Below are 17,226 nucleotides of genomic sequence, written 5' to 3' on the forward strand. Positions count from 1 at the left end.
GCCTCTCTCAGCTCTGCAGGAACGATGTTACCAATTCAGGCATGCATGCTGCAGAAACGGTTGGCTTAGGCTTCCCAACGTGCCATCTGTGAGAAAACTGATTTTTTTAAATGACTGATTACAACAAAATGCACATTCCTTTTCTATTTATTTACATGCATGTTTATTGATTAAAATTAGCCCATTTTTGCTACATTAAGTCAGAGTGTTGATAATTAAGCATCTGTGCACAGGGCTGAGAACATTAGGAGCACTAAAGAAACAAATAATAGTTTATAACAGGATCATTAGAGCAGTCTTAGCAGCACTTACAACACATTTATTCAAAAATGAAATATGCCCTAAGGAAGAAAAACACCAATTATGGAACACAGGGGATTTAAAATTAAAAAGCCAGTTTTAAAGCCTTTAAAGTAAATCATTTCAAACAACTCAGCAACAGCTCATGTTTAAAAATAGACTAAGTAGCTAAAACAATAAAATGTGTTAATTGTAGGATCTGGAATATATCAAAAGGAGTACAGTCACCTTCACTACCTTCTCATTGTTCAGAGTGAAAAAACTCAGTATTAATACTGACATATGACATAGATCTTTGTGTATATATGCACAGCAAGTATTTATGGTTCTATGAGTGTCTCAAATAGGTTGTATGGCAAAGAAGGAAATACTTGCAGCTGGACCAGGGTTAAAATAAACTGTGTGCATATCTGTATCAACAGCTCAGGTCTGCAAAAACCATTGGCTGCCCTTGGGTCAGAGGAAGTTTATAGGTCTGGCTCTATATGGGAACCAATGTTGTGTCTAAGTGGTGGAGCAACCTCTTATCATATACATATATGAAGGCAGCACTTCGATTTATACACATTATTTCTAATTAACACATGTATCTGGCAGCACCTGCAATCTTCACTGGGACTAATGAATTATTATCCACTCACGAACAGGGACTTTGACTCACAACAAAGTAGAGCATGACTGTGGACTGAAACTCACCTCTTCCGTTTATCCTCTTATCACATATCCTCTTAGCATGTAACACACAATATTAATAATTTAATCCAAGGAATCAATGCAAAAGCATAGCAAAAGGATTTAAGCGAATTAAACTCTCTGCAGTACTGGCCAAAGTTCAGTGAAAGCCGTGGGATGTTGGCAGTATCTCAAAGCAGGCCACTTCGGGCCTTACTAAGGAGACACCTACTCCAGCTTTTCTTGGAAGAAAGGGTTGTCGCTGGACAATGCAGTTTTCCCCGTAAGGTTTTAGATGTCTGCCTGGAGGCCGAACACCGGCTCTTCACTCTGGTCAACCTCCACCGACACTGCGTGGGGAAGCAGCACGAGCTGTGCCCAAGACACCAGGCGACCGCGACCACAGCCACGGGCCTGCCCCTACGGGCTCCGCCATGCGGAGCGGTACCAGCCCCGAGGGGGCTGTGACGGGAGGAACGGGCTCCGCCCCAACATGGCGGACAGAGGCCTCGCCTCAGGTGAGCCCCGCCCCGCCCCCCGCCGCCACAGGTGAAGACAGGGCGTTGCACCCAGCGGTGCTGTGATTGGCCTGCGGCGCCGCCAATCGCCTGTTGCCGCGGCAACGCGTACGCCCTCCAGCAGGCACACCCCCGCGCGCCCGCTGTCGGCGCCTGGTTGGCCAGAGCGGCGGTGACGCGCGCGCGAGGGTTTTACGGCCCTCAGCTGGAGCAGAAGTGGCTGGACAGGGCGAGCGGCGGGCCTGGAGGCGGGAGGTCGGCGTCGCCGCTGCTGCTGCTGCCGCCATGACGTTCAAGCGGAGCCGGGACCGCTTCTACAGTACTCGCTGTTGCGGCTGCTGCCATGTGCGGACCGGCACCATTATCCTGGGCACCTGGTACATGGTGAGAGACTGGCGTGGGGGGCAGCCGGCGCCGCTGAGGGGGCGGTGATTTGGGTTGTGCGCAGCGCGCACGCGTGGGAGTTCGGCCGTTGCCCAGCTTGGGAGCGGTGGGCGCGGAGTGGGCAGGGCGCATGCGCCGCCGGTGGGCTGGGGCGGGGGGTCCGAGGGGGCCGTGGTGGCGGGCGCAGGGGGGCTCCCCCTCTCCTCACCTGGGGAGTTGTTCCCCTTCGGGAGTCGGCTGTCGTCGTGCCAGCTGTCGCGATTGTCCCCTGTGCTGCTCCGTGCGGGGGAAGCTGCACGAGTTTCCTGGAGTCACCCGGCGTGGTTCGGGCCTCTCTCCGGGTCCGTTTTCGGGCTTGCTAAACCCAGTTGTCCCATGGCAGTCTCCCTTGTTATGGTTAGAAAAATAAAATGAAGGGAAAGTTCTGAGCATTTTAACCTGGGTCTCCGAGAGGTTCTGCTACTATTCCTGTTCCTTTTCTTAGATTGGAGGTGTAGGGTCTTTGATATGTTTCAAACAGAACTGAACGTGTCCTTGGTAAGAGAGGAGATGCCAACGTTTGGGGAGACTGGAATTTGGGGTATGTTGGGAATAGGATGGTAAGATGTGGTTCCCCTGAGCAGTGTGTAACTTCTGAGAGGAAGGTGAGGGTCTTCAAAATGAACATGACTTCTGCTTCTTGAAGAGTTCTGTGGAAAGGGAAGTTCCCGGTTATTTGGTATTCTGTGTCCTCAACGCTATGGTTGAGGAGCGATAGAAACAGGTTTAGTTTCTAAAACACCTCTTTGTTTTCTAACTGGTGGTGCTTTTTCTCTGAGAGAGAGCTGTGGTGGTGAAGCTGAAATATTAAAGATAGTTTTGAACTAGAGTACAAGTAGACATATGAAAACAGTATCAGCAAGTTAAGGCCCGGAGCCTTAACTTCCCTTAGTTCCCTTAAAGGGGAACTGAGTTCCCCTTTATTGAAGTCATTTCCTTATCTTTCCTTCCCCTTACCCTCATGGGCAGTAAAAATGTGAGGATAGTTTAAAAACATTGCGTTATAGCTTTTCTATTCTCCTGAAGCTGTAACCAAAGCCTGTATTCTCCTTCACCCTTCCTCAGACTGTAAAAATAGAGAATGCTGAATTTTTATGCCTTGATGTGAAGGAGCCATGCACAGAAACTGCTTTTACAGGCATGGGGATTTAAGTTTGGAGAGTTTATGGTTTATCTTTAGCAAGTATGGGGAGATCTTTTGGTTTTTTTTGTCTTGGTCCTTCCATTGACAAAAAAATTTACAGGCAAACAATAAAATGTCAGGAAAGAGGAATGGAAGAAAAAGCAAGGTGGGGAGTGGGATGTGTAACTAAACTCTAGGAAATGGATTATTTTTTTCTTTTTCAAAAAGAAATTGTAAAAGAAGTCTTGGTGTTGATTAAGTTCTACTATTAGTTCATGTAAAACAGAAAAGTAAGATCCATTGCAGTACTGAACGTCAGACTTGTTCTGGAAACCTGCAAAACTTCCAGAAGTTTTACCCTATGCTGATGGAAGGAGATCAAGAATATGCTTCTCGTACCTTAAGTAAAAGCATAAATTGTTAACAGTAAGGAGACATTAATCCTTGTTATGAAACAAATGTACCTTACTGCCTTCCCCGTTTTTGTTTCTTGTTCGCAGGGTTATCTAGAAACCCAGGAACTTGGTGGGGGTGGTGGGCAGGGATGTGCTTTCTGTGGCCACAGACCCAGCAGTACTTCCAGCTTCTACCTCCCTTGCTGTCCTTCTGTTTCATCTTGTTGCCTGGATGCAGCACCTCTACCTCTTTTCTGAATCTGTGCAAATATCTGCAGTGCTTATGGACGATGAAAAGTATGCTGGTCAGGCATACTTTTCACATACACCTGATGAGGCAGCTGGCTTCAGAGGTGGAGTGGTGTCTGAGGCAAAGTGTTCCTTTGATCTCCTGTAAATGCAATGGATTCAGGCTGCTAGAGGGAAAAATATAGTTGAGTTCAGGGTAGCAGGGTGCATGCAAAGTAGTTCATAGCTGCGTTTTTCTATAAACTGTATCAAATGCTTTGTTAAACTATGCATTGTTAAACTATGCATTGAAAATTTTTATCCAGGTCTTCCCAGCTGTCAGCTGGGAAAAGGTGGTAACTCTTTTAAGTCTGACAGCTGTTAGATGTTTGAGCTGAAATAAGGTCTTACCATGAAGTCTTAGGTGGTCTTGCCTAATGCTTTAAATCAGAATTCAACTATAACTCATACCTTTTGGAGGTAAAGTGAAAATTAAACAATTTGGACAGTGAAAATTAAACTTATCTTTCTGCTGACAAACGTAAAAAAAATTAAATGGCCTAGGGTATGTCAGGTTGTTTAGACATGTTAATGCACCATTTAAGTATATCACTAACTTCAGTCTTTCAGACACTAGCTTGTGATAAGTACTTCTAAATCAGTTTAATATTCCGTGCTTGTAAGTTACAGTGGGACAAATGGTAATAACTGTCTGTGTCGGGGTTTTTTGTTGTTTTTGTTTTGGTTTGTGTGGTTTTTTGTTGGTGGCTTTTTTTTTTTTTCCAAGGGAGGTAGCTTTTCGGTGGGGGAGAATGCGTAGTTCAACAATAGCTTTGTGTTACTGAAAATCTTGGTCAGTCTGTGTTTACCGGACAGACTGTGTTCTTGTGCTGTGCAGTCCTGAAGGAATTTGATACCAAACATAAAATGGAGTCTCGTAGCAATCTACTCCAGATGTTTTAGTCAGATAAGAGTTTTGGCTATTTAATACATGTGCGTTACTCTTATGTAACCATTTCTTTAGGTGTTTTCCTATTCCTTGCTTATTTGTATACTCTTAAATCTTGCATCTAATTAACTCACCTCCTCACTAAAACAGTTATATCACTGTCCTTGTTGTGTACTTCTGTGAATCTAGAGAGAGCAAGGACATTACTTTCTAAAATGTCTGCTGTTGATGCTGTGTGATCAAACTGCGTCTTTTAAGCATGCTTCAGTCCGTGTGCTGCTACTGTTTCTGATAAATAGATAAAACTGTATTTGGAAAAAGGCAAGTTAAGAATATTTCTAGCGGACTCATACTTGAGTTCCAGGACTAATGCAATTTGGTTTACTCTGCAACACCCGCTACTGTTCTATGTAGGAAGGAAAAAGAAACCTCCTATTCCTAGCTCCATAATTGCAAACATGTGGCTTTGAAGTTTGTTTCTTCCTGTAAACTTTCTTATTAGGCACAGCGCTTTCCAGAAACCGGAAGTATGAACACTGCACTGGCAAAAATCAGATCAGAGTTCAATAAACAGTCTAAAAGTAATAACATTGTTTTGGAGGGAGTGGCTGTTCCATTCTGGCAGCAAACTTCAGCAATCGAGTCAAAATGATGCAATTGCTACTGGTTAGCAGGAGGGTGAGGATGATCTCTGGACTTGTTTGTTCACTGAACAAGATTTCCAGAAATGAAGGAATGTAACTGGTCTCAATCTAATCTTGACAGTGTTAGAAGCTCTGAAGTACCCTATTTAAAATTATTCTTTGTCAGTTTTTATTATTTCAGTATAATTAAAAAAACAAAAACAAACCCCCATCTTGGTTTGTTTCTTCAGGAACATGTTTAAGGTAAAATACTGGAAAAGTGAGATGAAATGAGAAAGTGTAGTAGTGCAAGGCAATTTCCCTCTCCTTTCCCACTCATAAAAGGAACTAAGCAAATGATAAGTAGGAATTCTTGTTTGTCTAAGACTTTTAGTCACTCAGAGTGCTTGGGGAAACCTAGACTTCATGTTCAGGCCTCCAGAGAGATGAAGCACTTACATGATTAGGCATTAAATGTATACCATGGAGATAAAACCACTAATTAAAAAGCTTATGCTTGTTATAGTCCCACAGTCTTTTGAGTTCTGATCATATGGGGAGCTAATATTTCTGTTACTGGTTTGTAATAATTGCTCACTTTCTACTTTAATACTAGCTATTGGATTTTTTTAATTTTGATATAAGCTCCACCAAACTTCCGTTCAGCTCTGTTATCCCAATTATAAGAGTAAAATAAGTTTCTTAAACTACTACAAAACTAAATTAAGGGGTTTTCTAGCTTAATGGAACCATCTTTTGAACAAGAATTTGAACATGCAGTGTGTAACTTATTTTTTATTATTATTCTTTGACTTCCTAACAAAAAAGACTAGAATGGGGACTGCTGGGATTTCTGAGGTGTTACCTCAGAACACTGCACTATCCATTGAGTGCTGGCTTGTCAGGGTTGGTGGTTTTTTGGGGGGGATGGTGGTTTTAATCTTCAGATTACTCTGATGCGTACCTGTGCTATTTTTTTCTGACAACTTCTCCATGTAGACCATTTGTGGACATATATTTTATTTGTAGTGAGTATATTCTTTTAAGCTCTGACGATGCTTTGCAATCCAAACCATACTCTTGCTGTCAGTCACGTTGACTATCAAGGTGAAACAAGCCTTGGTCTTGCTGTTATCAAGCTTTTGTGAAAGAAGAATGATAGAAGTTAAAATACAGGCTCTGGCTTTGTGCTTAAAAGGACTACAAATTTGGAGTTGTTGGCAACTCTTAATTGAAATCCATATGTTGAATATGATGAATTGCTCAGTGCTGTGATATGATTCACAAATAGCAGTAATGGAGTACTGGAAACCCTGTGTGTTAATTGGCAGAGGTTTGGGTTTGTTGTTTGGATTTTTTTTAAGTTAGTATTTTTATTCTGTCTCACTGATCCTAATAGATTGGATTTTGAATGACTCTAACTTCCTATTTTCCTTGCACGCCATTTCACGTTGAGAACATAAAGCTTTAATACTTTGAACTGTGCTCAGTAACTAGTGAAATTACTAAGGACTTTTGTATGCTAAATTAGGACCACGGATAGGATGAAAATAAAAAAAGTGACAGATGTAGGATCACACTCTCACAATTCCAAGGCATTCAAGTTCTTCAGTACTTCCATATTAATTCAAGTGCTGCTTGCTCTTTATCTTGAGGCAGATAGCCTATCCTGGCAGTTAAACTCACTATGGAATTAATTGTCTTTTGTCCTGAACTTTATCACTATTTATGTTAAAATGATGACTGTGTATAACCAATAAATGATTGAGCTATAATTGAACATGTCTCTCTGTGCTTTATGAAGTAGAAATCAATGTTTCAGCTGCCAGAGATCTGAACTTTGACATAGGCTTCTTGCTCTATACTTGTTTTAAAAAGTTATTTTCCAAAGTATAGGTTGATACCCCTAGTTCACTCAGAAGGAGGAGGAAATAGAAGGCTTGAAAATACATTGAGAGCAGAAAGCCAGAGTAGAGAAGGATGAAACAGGAGTGGTGAGAGAATACAGTATTCTATACTTTTGAACAATGGTGAAGCAAAATAAAAGATTTAGACAAGTGGCAGATGAGCAACTTGACAGTTTGCCCTGTAAGAAGTATCTTGTGAGGGGGAAAATATGCGCATTCCAGGGCTAAAGATATTAGTGGCTAAACTTAGTCCTTTACTGCCAGCTGTACTAGTTATTATATTTTACATTCCAAGGCATAAAATGGGGGATACAAGTAGCTGAAAATAGCTGGAGTTTCTGATAAGGTTGTATAATACATGATGACATGACAGCATTTCTACAGAATGATCAGCTTTGATTTCACTAAAGGGTTCTTTTTAGAAGAAAGTGTAAGCAAGCTTATCACCATGATATATCTAAACCGGGGGGGGGGGGAGGAGGAGGAGAAAAAACCCAACAAAACCCTTTTTGAGGGGGAGGGGGGGGGGGAGCTTGTAGGAGCTGTGAGTCTTAAAAGCTAAAACTCCTTTTGAATGTTCAAAAGCTTTTTTTCCTTACTGAAAACTTCAGTAGTTGTGCGTAGACTTGCCACTATTACTATCATTGACTCCTGGAACCAGGCCAGTAAAAGAAGAAATATCTGGCAAATATTCTTAAGTTGTGAGAAACTGCAAACCAGTCTGCTGGTTTTTTTTTCTCTTGAGGCTAATTGTAAAAGATCCTGCCGGTGGTGGTGATCTTACTGAATATTGATTGGAAAATGACTGCAGCTTGAAAATACCATCATGACCTTTTTTTGTTATGCGACCTTTTTTTGTTATGCAACCTTTTTCTTTGGCATGTCTCTCCAGATATTAGTAACAGAAACTATGCCCCTGTAAACCCTGAATAGGTTATAAATGCTGTGAAGGCAATTTTGCAGAGGCTTAAGCTACTTCTGACTCTTTGAGCTCTTACTGTTACTGAAAGCGTTTCTGGTATGTACCAAAATGGGGAAGCAGAAGTAGTTTTCAATGGCAGTGTAAGTGAGGAGAAGGACTGGTAAGCACATAGCCAATGCTGACTGCTTACACATTTTGGGATTCAATCTTTGTGTGAGATTTCTTTAACTTTACCTGTGTTTGTGCAGCCTTTCTGATAAAGACTGATGAGGTTTTAATAAATGATCTAGGAAGGGGAGGGAGCCAGTTCTCCCCTGTGTTAAAACTGTAACATGGGAGAAACCAAGAAGCAAGCTACATTTGAGGATTGGAGCTGTAGTGGAAGTTTTCCCTCATACTCAGTATTTACTGTGTGATGCTTGCACATCCCCTTGTACTGCTTGCCCCCCAGCACTATTTGAAAGAGTAGGGTGCAGTACCTTATTTGTGCATTAAATTAACGCTGCTTTTCAATTTGTTGTAGAAGGCAGAGACTCTTTCCAAATGTCCCTCATTGTGTCCCTTGTTGTACCTTTTCCTTCCTGCCCTCTTCTAACTGTTTCCAGTTTTCCAGTTCACATATCTGTGCATTCATCATGCAGCATCAGTTTAATTATGGCATTTGAATCCTTCCAAACCCTATCCATCCTCTTAATTTGCAAAGTTATTTAGTTGTGATTCATTAAAAGTGTCCAGTGGTCTTCTGTTTTTTTAATAGTGGTTTAACTAAATCAGATTGAAATTTAATGGTAAGTTGGGTTTGTGGTTTTGTGAGGTTTTTTTTTCCTTCCACATATAGGCAAAGCAAAGAGTTTATTTCTAATGGAAATAAAAGATTTCTTAGTGTGTCCTTAAAAAGATCATAGCTGTTGCAGTGTAAATAACCTTTAGGTAACTGTGATCTTTCTCAGGTGGTGAACTTGCTGATGGGCATCTTGTTGACCGTAGAAGTGACTCATCCAAATATAGTGCCAACTGTTGATATCCAGTATGAAGTCATTGGAAATTACTATGCTTCTGAGAGAATGGCTGGTAGGTGTATAACTCTGCTGTTTGATTAGAAAACAAAGCATGCAGTATCATGGTGTATTTGCCTTACATTAGTGTGTAATACATGCATACAGTTTTAAAATGTGCTTGTCTTGTTTTCTGAATTTCTCTTTAATTATTCTGGGATTGAGGTCTTCTACAAGAACAAAAAAAAACTTATATGGAATATTATTTTTATTTCATATTGCTCCTAAGCATCTTAAACAATAGGATTTCTAAAGATTTCTTGGCCATCTAATGCTTTCAGGGTTGAATTATGTGTGGAACTTCTCTAATTCACTTTCTCCATAAACATTTACTGTCCTTGCTGTGTCAGTAAAACAAAAAGCAGAAAACTAGTTTTTAAGATTGATTTTTTTAATTTTTGGTGATCCTCATAGATTTAAGGAAAGCGCTTACAGCTATTGTGTAGGATTTTACTAAGAGGAAAACCATGCCATTTTTCTAACAACAGTGGAAGAATTAGGATGCCAAGTACTTGAGTGAAACCAAAGTATTTATCTAAAAAGTTTGACATGCAGAAGAAATAGAAGAGAAAGCATGATGAACAGAATTAAACCTACTTCCGCTCTATTGTTACAGATTAAGCGTATGATGTGTGCAAGTGTAATCAGTGTCAAACTTTTGCCTGTAATGACCAAGTTTCTTAACTGTAGCATGACATGTAAACTTTTGCGCATGCTTTGTTTTTCTTGTTTTTAAATGTGCAAAAATATGTTGAGTGTGGCACTTCTAATGTGTCTTGTCTAAGTCTGTTATATTACACTGAAATTTAGGGAGGGTCAGATCCAGTCTGGAGCAAAGAGAAATAGTACAGCACAAATCTGGCTTTTGAGAGTTCTGGTTTACAGTCTTCATATTAGTTGTTCATGACCTGAGTTGAGGATCTGTCAGTTCTGACCTGTGACCATAACTCACGCTTGTTAGTAATGAAATGAGAGTGGGAATAACGACCAAATACTTCATAAAGCCAAGGTATTAAGTACAATTACAGCAGATATCTGTAAAATGTCGTATGTTTTGTAGCAAATGTCAGTGTACTTGGTAGCCTTAAGCTTACATGACTGAGAGATGCTTCTGAAGGTGCTTTCCCCACTTTTTAGTGTAAAATGGCTATCGCATGCTTTTGACTTGAAGATTCTTGTTTCCTGTGTTGGACTATGGGCTAGAGAGTTTTGTGTTCATGAAGGGATATTACAATTTTGATTGTGCGTGTGGATATTGTGAGTAACAAATCCTCAGAAGAAAACCGCACTTGTTGGTTATTGCTGAGTACTTAGGGCTCTCTGATTGACGCAATGCGTTTCAGATATGGGAGGACCTCCTTCTTGATGCCATCTGTAGATACTGATGGATACATCTGTAGATACACTACATACTACATATGTAGATACTATTATCTTGTACTGAATTGGGTACGTAAGTGCTTCTACAGTGTGTCTTTTCAAATCAGTTGCAGACTAGAAAGTGAAGCTATGATTCTCAGATCGTGTGTTTCAAGCATGGGAACCACAACAGTTTGGCTTCAGTATTGCTAAAAACGTTAGCTTACCACATCTGTAGATTTTCAAGCTGGTTTCTTTCTCTGTGTTTAAAAATGTAAACTGTGCTTGCTGTAGGAGAACGAGTATAATCTAACTCATGGAAAGCAGCTGTGCTTCTGTCATCAGTGGCTGTGATGCACAAGGAGAATCTTTATAATTCAGTTTCCAGGAGTGTCCTGGATTCTGCTACCATTTGGCTTCTGTTCAACTGCCTTTTCTTGTAAATAACGGGATACCTTCCACACAGTGATTTCCTCTTTTCCTTAGTGTTATTGAAGGAGCAGTGCTGCTCCCACTACCAATGACCGAATTACATAATCACACCATTTTAAAGAGTAAAGGTTGATGCTGTGCTAGCTTCACTTAAAATTCTTACTAGTTGTAAAGTTAATCACCCACATACTTTTAGCACTGACATATATTGCAAATCGGCATCATTACGTTGCATTACTATCAAACTATGTCAGGCTTCTAATTGGTGTGTCTGAGCTTTGTTCAGGCTTTTGATTAAGGCAGAGGGATTTTTCCAAACGCCTGCTGGTTTTCTTGAACTAGATTTTTTTCCATTAGGACAGGTCAGAGTTACTCAGTTCTGCTGCTGCACAGATGAAACAGTTGAGTGAGAACAGATCATAGTAATGGATAGAGCTTGTGTACCTGTCAGCTGCAGTGTGACAACTTCAGGAAATGACTGATGCTTGCTGTTTTTCTTTTAATGCAGAAAATGCCTGTGTTCTATTTGCTATCTCCCTCCTCATGTTCACAATCAGTGCAATGATGGTGTATGGTGCAATCGCTGTAAGTATATTTATAGTACATGGTTTTAAACTTGAATTTTTTAAGGAAATATCTTATAGGCTGCTGCTTTTTTTTTTTTTCTTAGCATCGTGTAGGCTGGCTGATCCCATTTTTCTGTTACCAACTCTTTGACTTTGTGCTCAGTTGTCTGGTTGCCATCAGTTCTCTAACCTACTTGCCCAGAATCAAGGATTACCTGGATCAGTTGGTAAGTGTTTGTTCAGCTCAAATTGGTATTTTACATTTGAAATTAAACTTTGGTTTAATTAGATAAGTGACTGAGCTATAGTTACCTTCCTGTGCATACGAAAGAGGAATTCAGGTTGCAGCAGCCTTAGGGGATGACTGCTAGGTTGGTTATGAGAATGAGAGCTTATCAGAGGTGGAAGGACCAAAGTTGTCATTACTCTCCCTGGCTTTCCTTTTAGGAAGCAAAGAAAGAGTTGTGGTGGGAGTTGTTGGTTTAAACTGTCTCTGCTACATTTGCACTCGAAATAAAGATGTTCCTAACCCTTTAAGTGATGTTTTCTGTGGCAGGTTTGCTACTGCAGATGAAAAATGTGTTGATCCTTATTTGGTGGGGGAAGGGTTAGAAGAGTCTAGGTAAGGATTGATATGATGTAGGGTCCTACAGCATTATGGGATGGAATCTGAGATTCTGAGGGTTCCTTTTTAGGTTGTATATGGCTCTTCTCATTTTGCAACAATACCTTCTAAGGAAACTGTAACGGAGTTGTCATTAACACTGCCTGTGTTTTAACTGCAAGAAGACTCAATAGATAGAATACACTGTCAGTTAATGGGGATCACAAGCTCTTTCTGGCATGTATTTGGATCTGTTCAAGTAGATGTTTAAAAATAAAATACTTTTAAAACAGAGATAAACAAAAAAAAATTGTTTTGGAGAGAGGCTTTGTTACTGTGGTCAAGGACAGAGAAGAGTCTGAAATTTGCAGAAGCTCTTTGTTTTGGCTCTTATGAAGTTTGGGGGCAACTTTTTTCCATTCTACTCTGTGCACATGTACATTACTGGTTGGAATGACAGGAGGTAATTAATACTAAGTCATTAAAGAGTTATGCATTAGAGGACTGTAAGTACAAATGCTGTATAAGTACAAAAGCTGTATTAGCATGAGCTTGAGGAAGTGACTAGGGACATAGACAGTAGAAGCCTTCTGTATAGGTATCCCTCTTCTGTAGTGACCACCTGTTCTTGCAGGATGGAGGCAGGATAAATACTGTGCTTTGTGGGCGGATAAAGAAGGAACTAGTGAGAAATGGCACTTTTTGTTGTTTCTGGGGAGTAGTTTACGCAAGAGTTTGTTTCATTTGGTGTGAAGTTTGGATGTCCTTCTGTCATATTTGTGACTGTACAGTGTTTGTACCTATCTTCTCCCTTTCTCTCCCTTCCTTATTTTTTTTTGACTAGCCGGATTTCCCTTACAAAGATGATCTCCTTGCCTTGGACTCCAGCTGTCTCTTGTTTATTGTTCTGGTGTTCTTTGTTTTATTTATCATTTTAAAGGTAAGTTAAAACTTAAGCATATGTCTGTTTCATGAGTTACTATAGTAAGATGCTGTCAATCTGAGTTAATTCTCAATGTTGAATTAAGAACTATTCAGTTCTAACTACAGCTGACTTCTTAATGCTGAGTTAATAACTTATTTGAGCAGAATTGTTAGGATGTTCAATTATGGTATGACTTTAGTCTTATATTTTGTGTACTGGTGTCTTCAACTAACTTGTTTTATGCAGTGGGGCATGTTTATGCAGCTCTGCCCTTCCTGAGTAGGAAGTAGGAATGCACAAAGACTTCAAATACCCTGTTTTTGCATATGTGGAGATAAATTTAATATTTGTAACTAAGCTTGTAGTGAAACAATATTGAGTTACTGCATACAAGTTTTCTAAACAAAACTTTAAAAATCTCTCACTGTGCCTAACAAAACCAGGGTGCACGTTCTGGAAGGAAGATGATGGAAGGAGGAAATGCATAGGTTAATTCAGAGCTGCATCTTTCTTTCTAGTGAAGGGTGGTATTACCAGTTATTTTCTTTTTGATGATCTAAATACAGATGCATTCATTTGAATTACAAAAACTTGCGCAGACAAAGCATATTAGAGAAATGAGTTGATAATATACATTGGGCATGACAATATTCCTTTGTTGTATTCAGATTGAATTTAAGAAAAAATGAAGTAAGGAAAAAGGTTTTTTTACTCATTTTCTGTACTTTCTCCAAGAGGAATGTCTGACTGAGGGGAGTGGAAGCCTAATACAGTAGATGGTATTTTTGTATTGATTGGGAAGTTCGGTACTTTGTGTATAACTACGTACTAACTCATCAATGAAAAATTCAGAGAGATTAATGTTATACAGATTAATAATAAAAAAAATCTAATCCTCATCAGAGCATGATGGTATGTCTTTCTACAGCAGTTAATGTTGACTTAAAGTCCAGGCTACTTTGCTCTACTGTCTTCTCCTTGCCACCCCAGTTGAGTGTTCGTGCCCTCTCCTTCGCTTTGGTAGCTGGACAAATAGTGATGTTAACTCGGGGATGAGTGGGATTGTGCTGTTGGCCTGTCCTCCTCTCCTCCTCCTCCTCGCAAGTTCGGACTGAGATCCACAGAAGCATAAACCAGTTGAGGATTAATTTGATTAGCACTGCTGAGGCAGATAGAGAGATTAGTTGAATGGATCTGTGAATTCTTTTGCTAAAACCCTGTGTGGTTCATACTCTGAGTCACTATGGTAGCAAAGCTAAATGGGGAACAACATTGGTATGTGGCTAAATCTCTGAAATAGCAACCATTCCTCAGATATGTATCGACTAAGTTAATTTATGCTCCTTTTTGTCATATGAATGTAATCCAGCATCTGATTTCTGAATCAGCTAATGCATATAAGGGCTTTAAAAAGAGAAATCTCTCTTCTTTCAGGCATACCTAATTAACTGTGTATGGAACTGCTATAAATATATCAGCAACAGAAATTTGCCAGAGATAGCTGTGTACCCTGCTTTTGAAGCTCCTCCACAGGTAAAACCTCTTTTTGAGATAAAAGGAACCAGCATTGATTAATTCTGAAGTAGAAAACCACCATACCCATATATGTTTACAAGCTTTCTAAACAAAGACTGGAAAGATTAAAAGAGTTAAAGCAGCTAATGTTACGGTGGGTTATTTCTTAGTTACGTTCTTACAGTGCATAAAATAGGAGGAGGTTTTGTAGAGAGAAGTCTTTGAACATTGCTCTTGTAACAGAGTGAAGCTTTCTGATTGCATCACTCAAAACATTCCCTGCTGCTCTGCAAAACCGAGAGGCAGTGGGGTGGATTGAATGACCTAGAGTTAGGTTCAGCAGAGCAGTAAACTACTGTTGCACCTTCTTTCACTTCCTCACTATCTCTTAAAAACATTTGCCTGCAACAGAGGATTAAGTTGCTAATGGGGCATGTATGTTCTTGTTCTGTTTTTTTTTCTAAACCTTCTGCATTAATCTCTTCAAAATGTCTTCTTTTTAGTATGTTCTGCCAACCTATGAAATGGCAGTGAAGATGCCTGAGAAGGAACCTCCACCTCCCTACATACCTGCCTGAAGCAATTTATGTTAATTAACATCTGTACCAGCTTCCTGGGGGTTTTGTCTTTTAATCTTGCAAAACTGCTTAAGTAATAGAAATATTCAGGGCTTTAGGAGCAAACTGTTCTGTTTAAAATATGTTTGATATAAACTTACTAAGCAAAACGCATCTGGGAGTGATTTTGTTTGCTTTAATTTTTGTTCTCCTTAATGCTCTTAAACATTTTATTGCCTTAGGGCCTTATGCTGCAAGAACTTATGCATGTGACTAACTTGTGGCTTTTAATAATACCAACTGAGCCAATCTAGGATTGAAGTTAGCTACAATTATAAGTGTCTGCAGGATTGTGCCCTTAATTTATATTAATTTTTTTGTAAAGTAGTTCATAAAGACAATCTGATCACGCAGCAAAATGACAGTTTGCCTTTATCCATTTTTTGGAGGGGTAGGGGGTTTGAATGTGGTATATACGTGACTTTTTTTACTTTGCACTTTTCTCATATGTTATCTTACCTTTATTGTGTTTTTTTGGATATCCTATGTCTTGAAACATCGTATTTTTCAGGAAGAAGTGAGGGTGGCACAGGAGTTGTATTACAATGTGCTGAGAATGCAAAAAAAAAAAAAATTGAAATGTGGAAGATGGTTGCATGCTTCTAATCTTGTATGTATTTTCCTCTTTGTGATAAATGATACTTAAATAAATCTTTTACAAAATGTTTACCAGTAGCCTTGGTTGATCTGTTTGCTGGTTTGGTTTTTTTTAAGTGCTTCAGTGTACTGCAGATAGTCCCACAGACACACAGCTTAGTGAACACTGGCTTCCTACAGGTTGTTTAGTGGTTGATCTGTGTTCTTCAGCAAAAGTCCTCCTGTGGGTGGAGGACATGGATTCCCTTTTATGTATAAGCTTGTATTGCAGCCTTTGCAGTTCAAGTACTCGGGTGTCTTCTGCTTGTCTGGTTGCTACTTATACATAAGCTGGGAAAAGGGAATTGCATTGGAGCCCTTGGGGTAAATTTGATGTCTGATGAGCTCAGGCATTAAGAGCAGGACAGACACCCAGTAGGACTACAACATTATTTACACTGGCAAGTGTCTAAAGTTGTTGGACGTATGCCGTAACTTCAGAAATGTTCTTCTAAAAAGAAAAAGTAAAAACCAACCAAAACAAAAAAAACCCCACACCCAACTACAGACAGCAACTTTCTACTGTTCCTCCTCTGTAGTAAAAGGTAAAAGATAATTTAATGATCTGCTAATATATCTGAAGAAAAAAAGGCTTTCTACTTTGGAAGATAAAAGGGACCTGGGATTAAATGCTGGGGGAAAAGGATTGAAATTGCTACACCATGCAGGTTGTTGATTATGGCAGTCTGGTCGAGTACATACCTCCTTCCTATCCCCCAACATGTTTAAAAATGCTCTCAGTCATTTCCACGCTATCAGCAATAGGTTCCTTAGTTTTCTCTTTACCCAAGGTGCAATCTGTGAGAGCACCTTAAACTGCAGTGGTGTAAGAATGTTTTGTGGCACTGTTCTGGCAGCGTCCTGCCCTTCCAGTTACCCTGTGCACCCGGGTGTCTTGGCAACTGCACTCAGCTTCCAGGTTCTGAGGAACTGCATTGGATCTGGACTCCCAAAGAAACTAAAAAAGGGGAATTTTTAGATGCTGGCAAAGACTGTTTAAATGTGACTTCTGGAGAGGAGCTGAAAGGACTACATTAAACTAAAGTGGTCTAGGAAACACACAGCTGAAACTATTAGGGAGTTGTTTGATCCTAGAGCATATACTCTGGCCTGGATCTGTCTGCACTGGGAGAGATTCAGTGTGTGTTACAGAATGAAGCCAAAAACCTGCTCCTTCATTAGCTGTCTGACCACGAGTGGGCACCAAAGGAACTTCAAAATGTTGGATATGGGTCGAGGGCTCCAGCCAAGGGGTGGGTGTTGAGAATTCCCAAAATGTGGGTGGGTGATCATATGGGTGAGCAGTATTTGGCAGCAGCAGGCACTGCTTGAAATTCGTGTGGGGTGGGTGTGCGTGCTGTTTGTTGCTCAAATGCAGCTGCAGCCCCCTCTAGGAGATGAAAGCCATTGTACCCCACTGGACCCTTGTCCTGTGACGTTTGTCTGCGTGAAGGGTG

At 40.2% G+C, this 17,226-nt stretch overlaps 1 protein-coding gene across 1 annotated transcript; it reads left to right on the forward strand.

Moving 5' to 3' along the window:
• Window positions 1–1,666: 1,666 nt before the first annotated feature.
• Window positions 1,667–15,800, forward strand: LAPTM4A (lysosomal protein transmembrane 4 alpha). Its single transcript, XM_072858509.1, has 7 exons — window positions 1,667–1,874; window positions 9,011–9,131; window positions 11,415–11,491; window positions 11,577–11,699; window positions 12,921–13,016; window positions 14,436–14,534; window positions 15,020–15,800. Exons 1-7 carry the CDS (start codon window positions 1,776–1,778, stop codon window positions 15,092–15,094), a joined length of 690 nt encoding a protein of 229 aa, XP_072714610.1. The 5' UTR covers window positions 1,667–1,775; the 3' UTR covers window positions 15,095–15,800.
• The last annotated feature ends 1,426 nt before the right edge of the window (window positions 15,801–17,226 follow it).

Source organism: Ciconia boyciana, chromosome 3, assembly GCF_034638445.1.
Source record: "Ciconia boyciana chromosome 3, ASM3463844v1, whole genome shotgun sequence".
Classification (NCBI taxonomy): domain Eukaryota; kingdom Metazoa; phylum Chordata; class Aves; order Ciconiiformes; family Ciconiidae; genus Ciconia; species Ciconia boyciana.

Bases quoted from the DNA above. Each gene is read 5' to 3' on its own strand.
- LAPTM4A (XM_072858509.1), top strand. From the start codon at position 1,776: ATGACGTTCAAGCGGAGCCGGGACCGCTTCTACAGTACTCGCTGTTGC. The intron at 1,875-9,010 runs GTGAGAGACTGG...GATCTTTCTCAG, and splicing joins TCCTGGGCACCTGGTACATG to GTGGTGAACTTGCTGATGGG. The intron at 13,017-14,435 runs GTAAGTTAAAAC...CTCTTCTTTCAG, and splicing joins TTTTATTTATCATTTTAAAG to GCATACCTAATTAACTGTGT.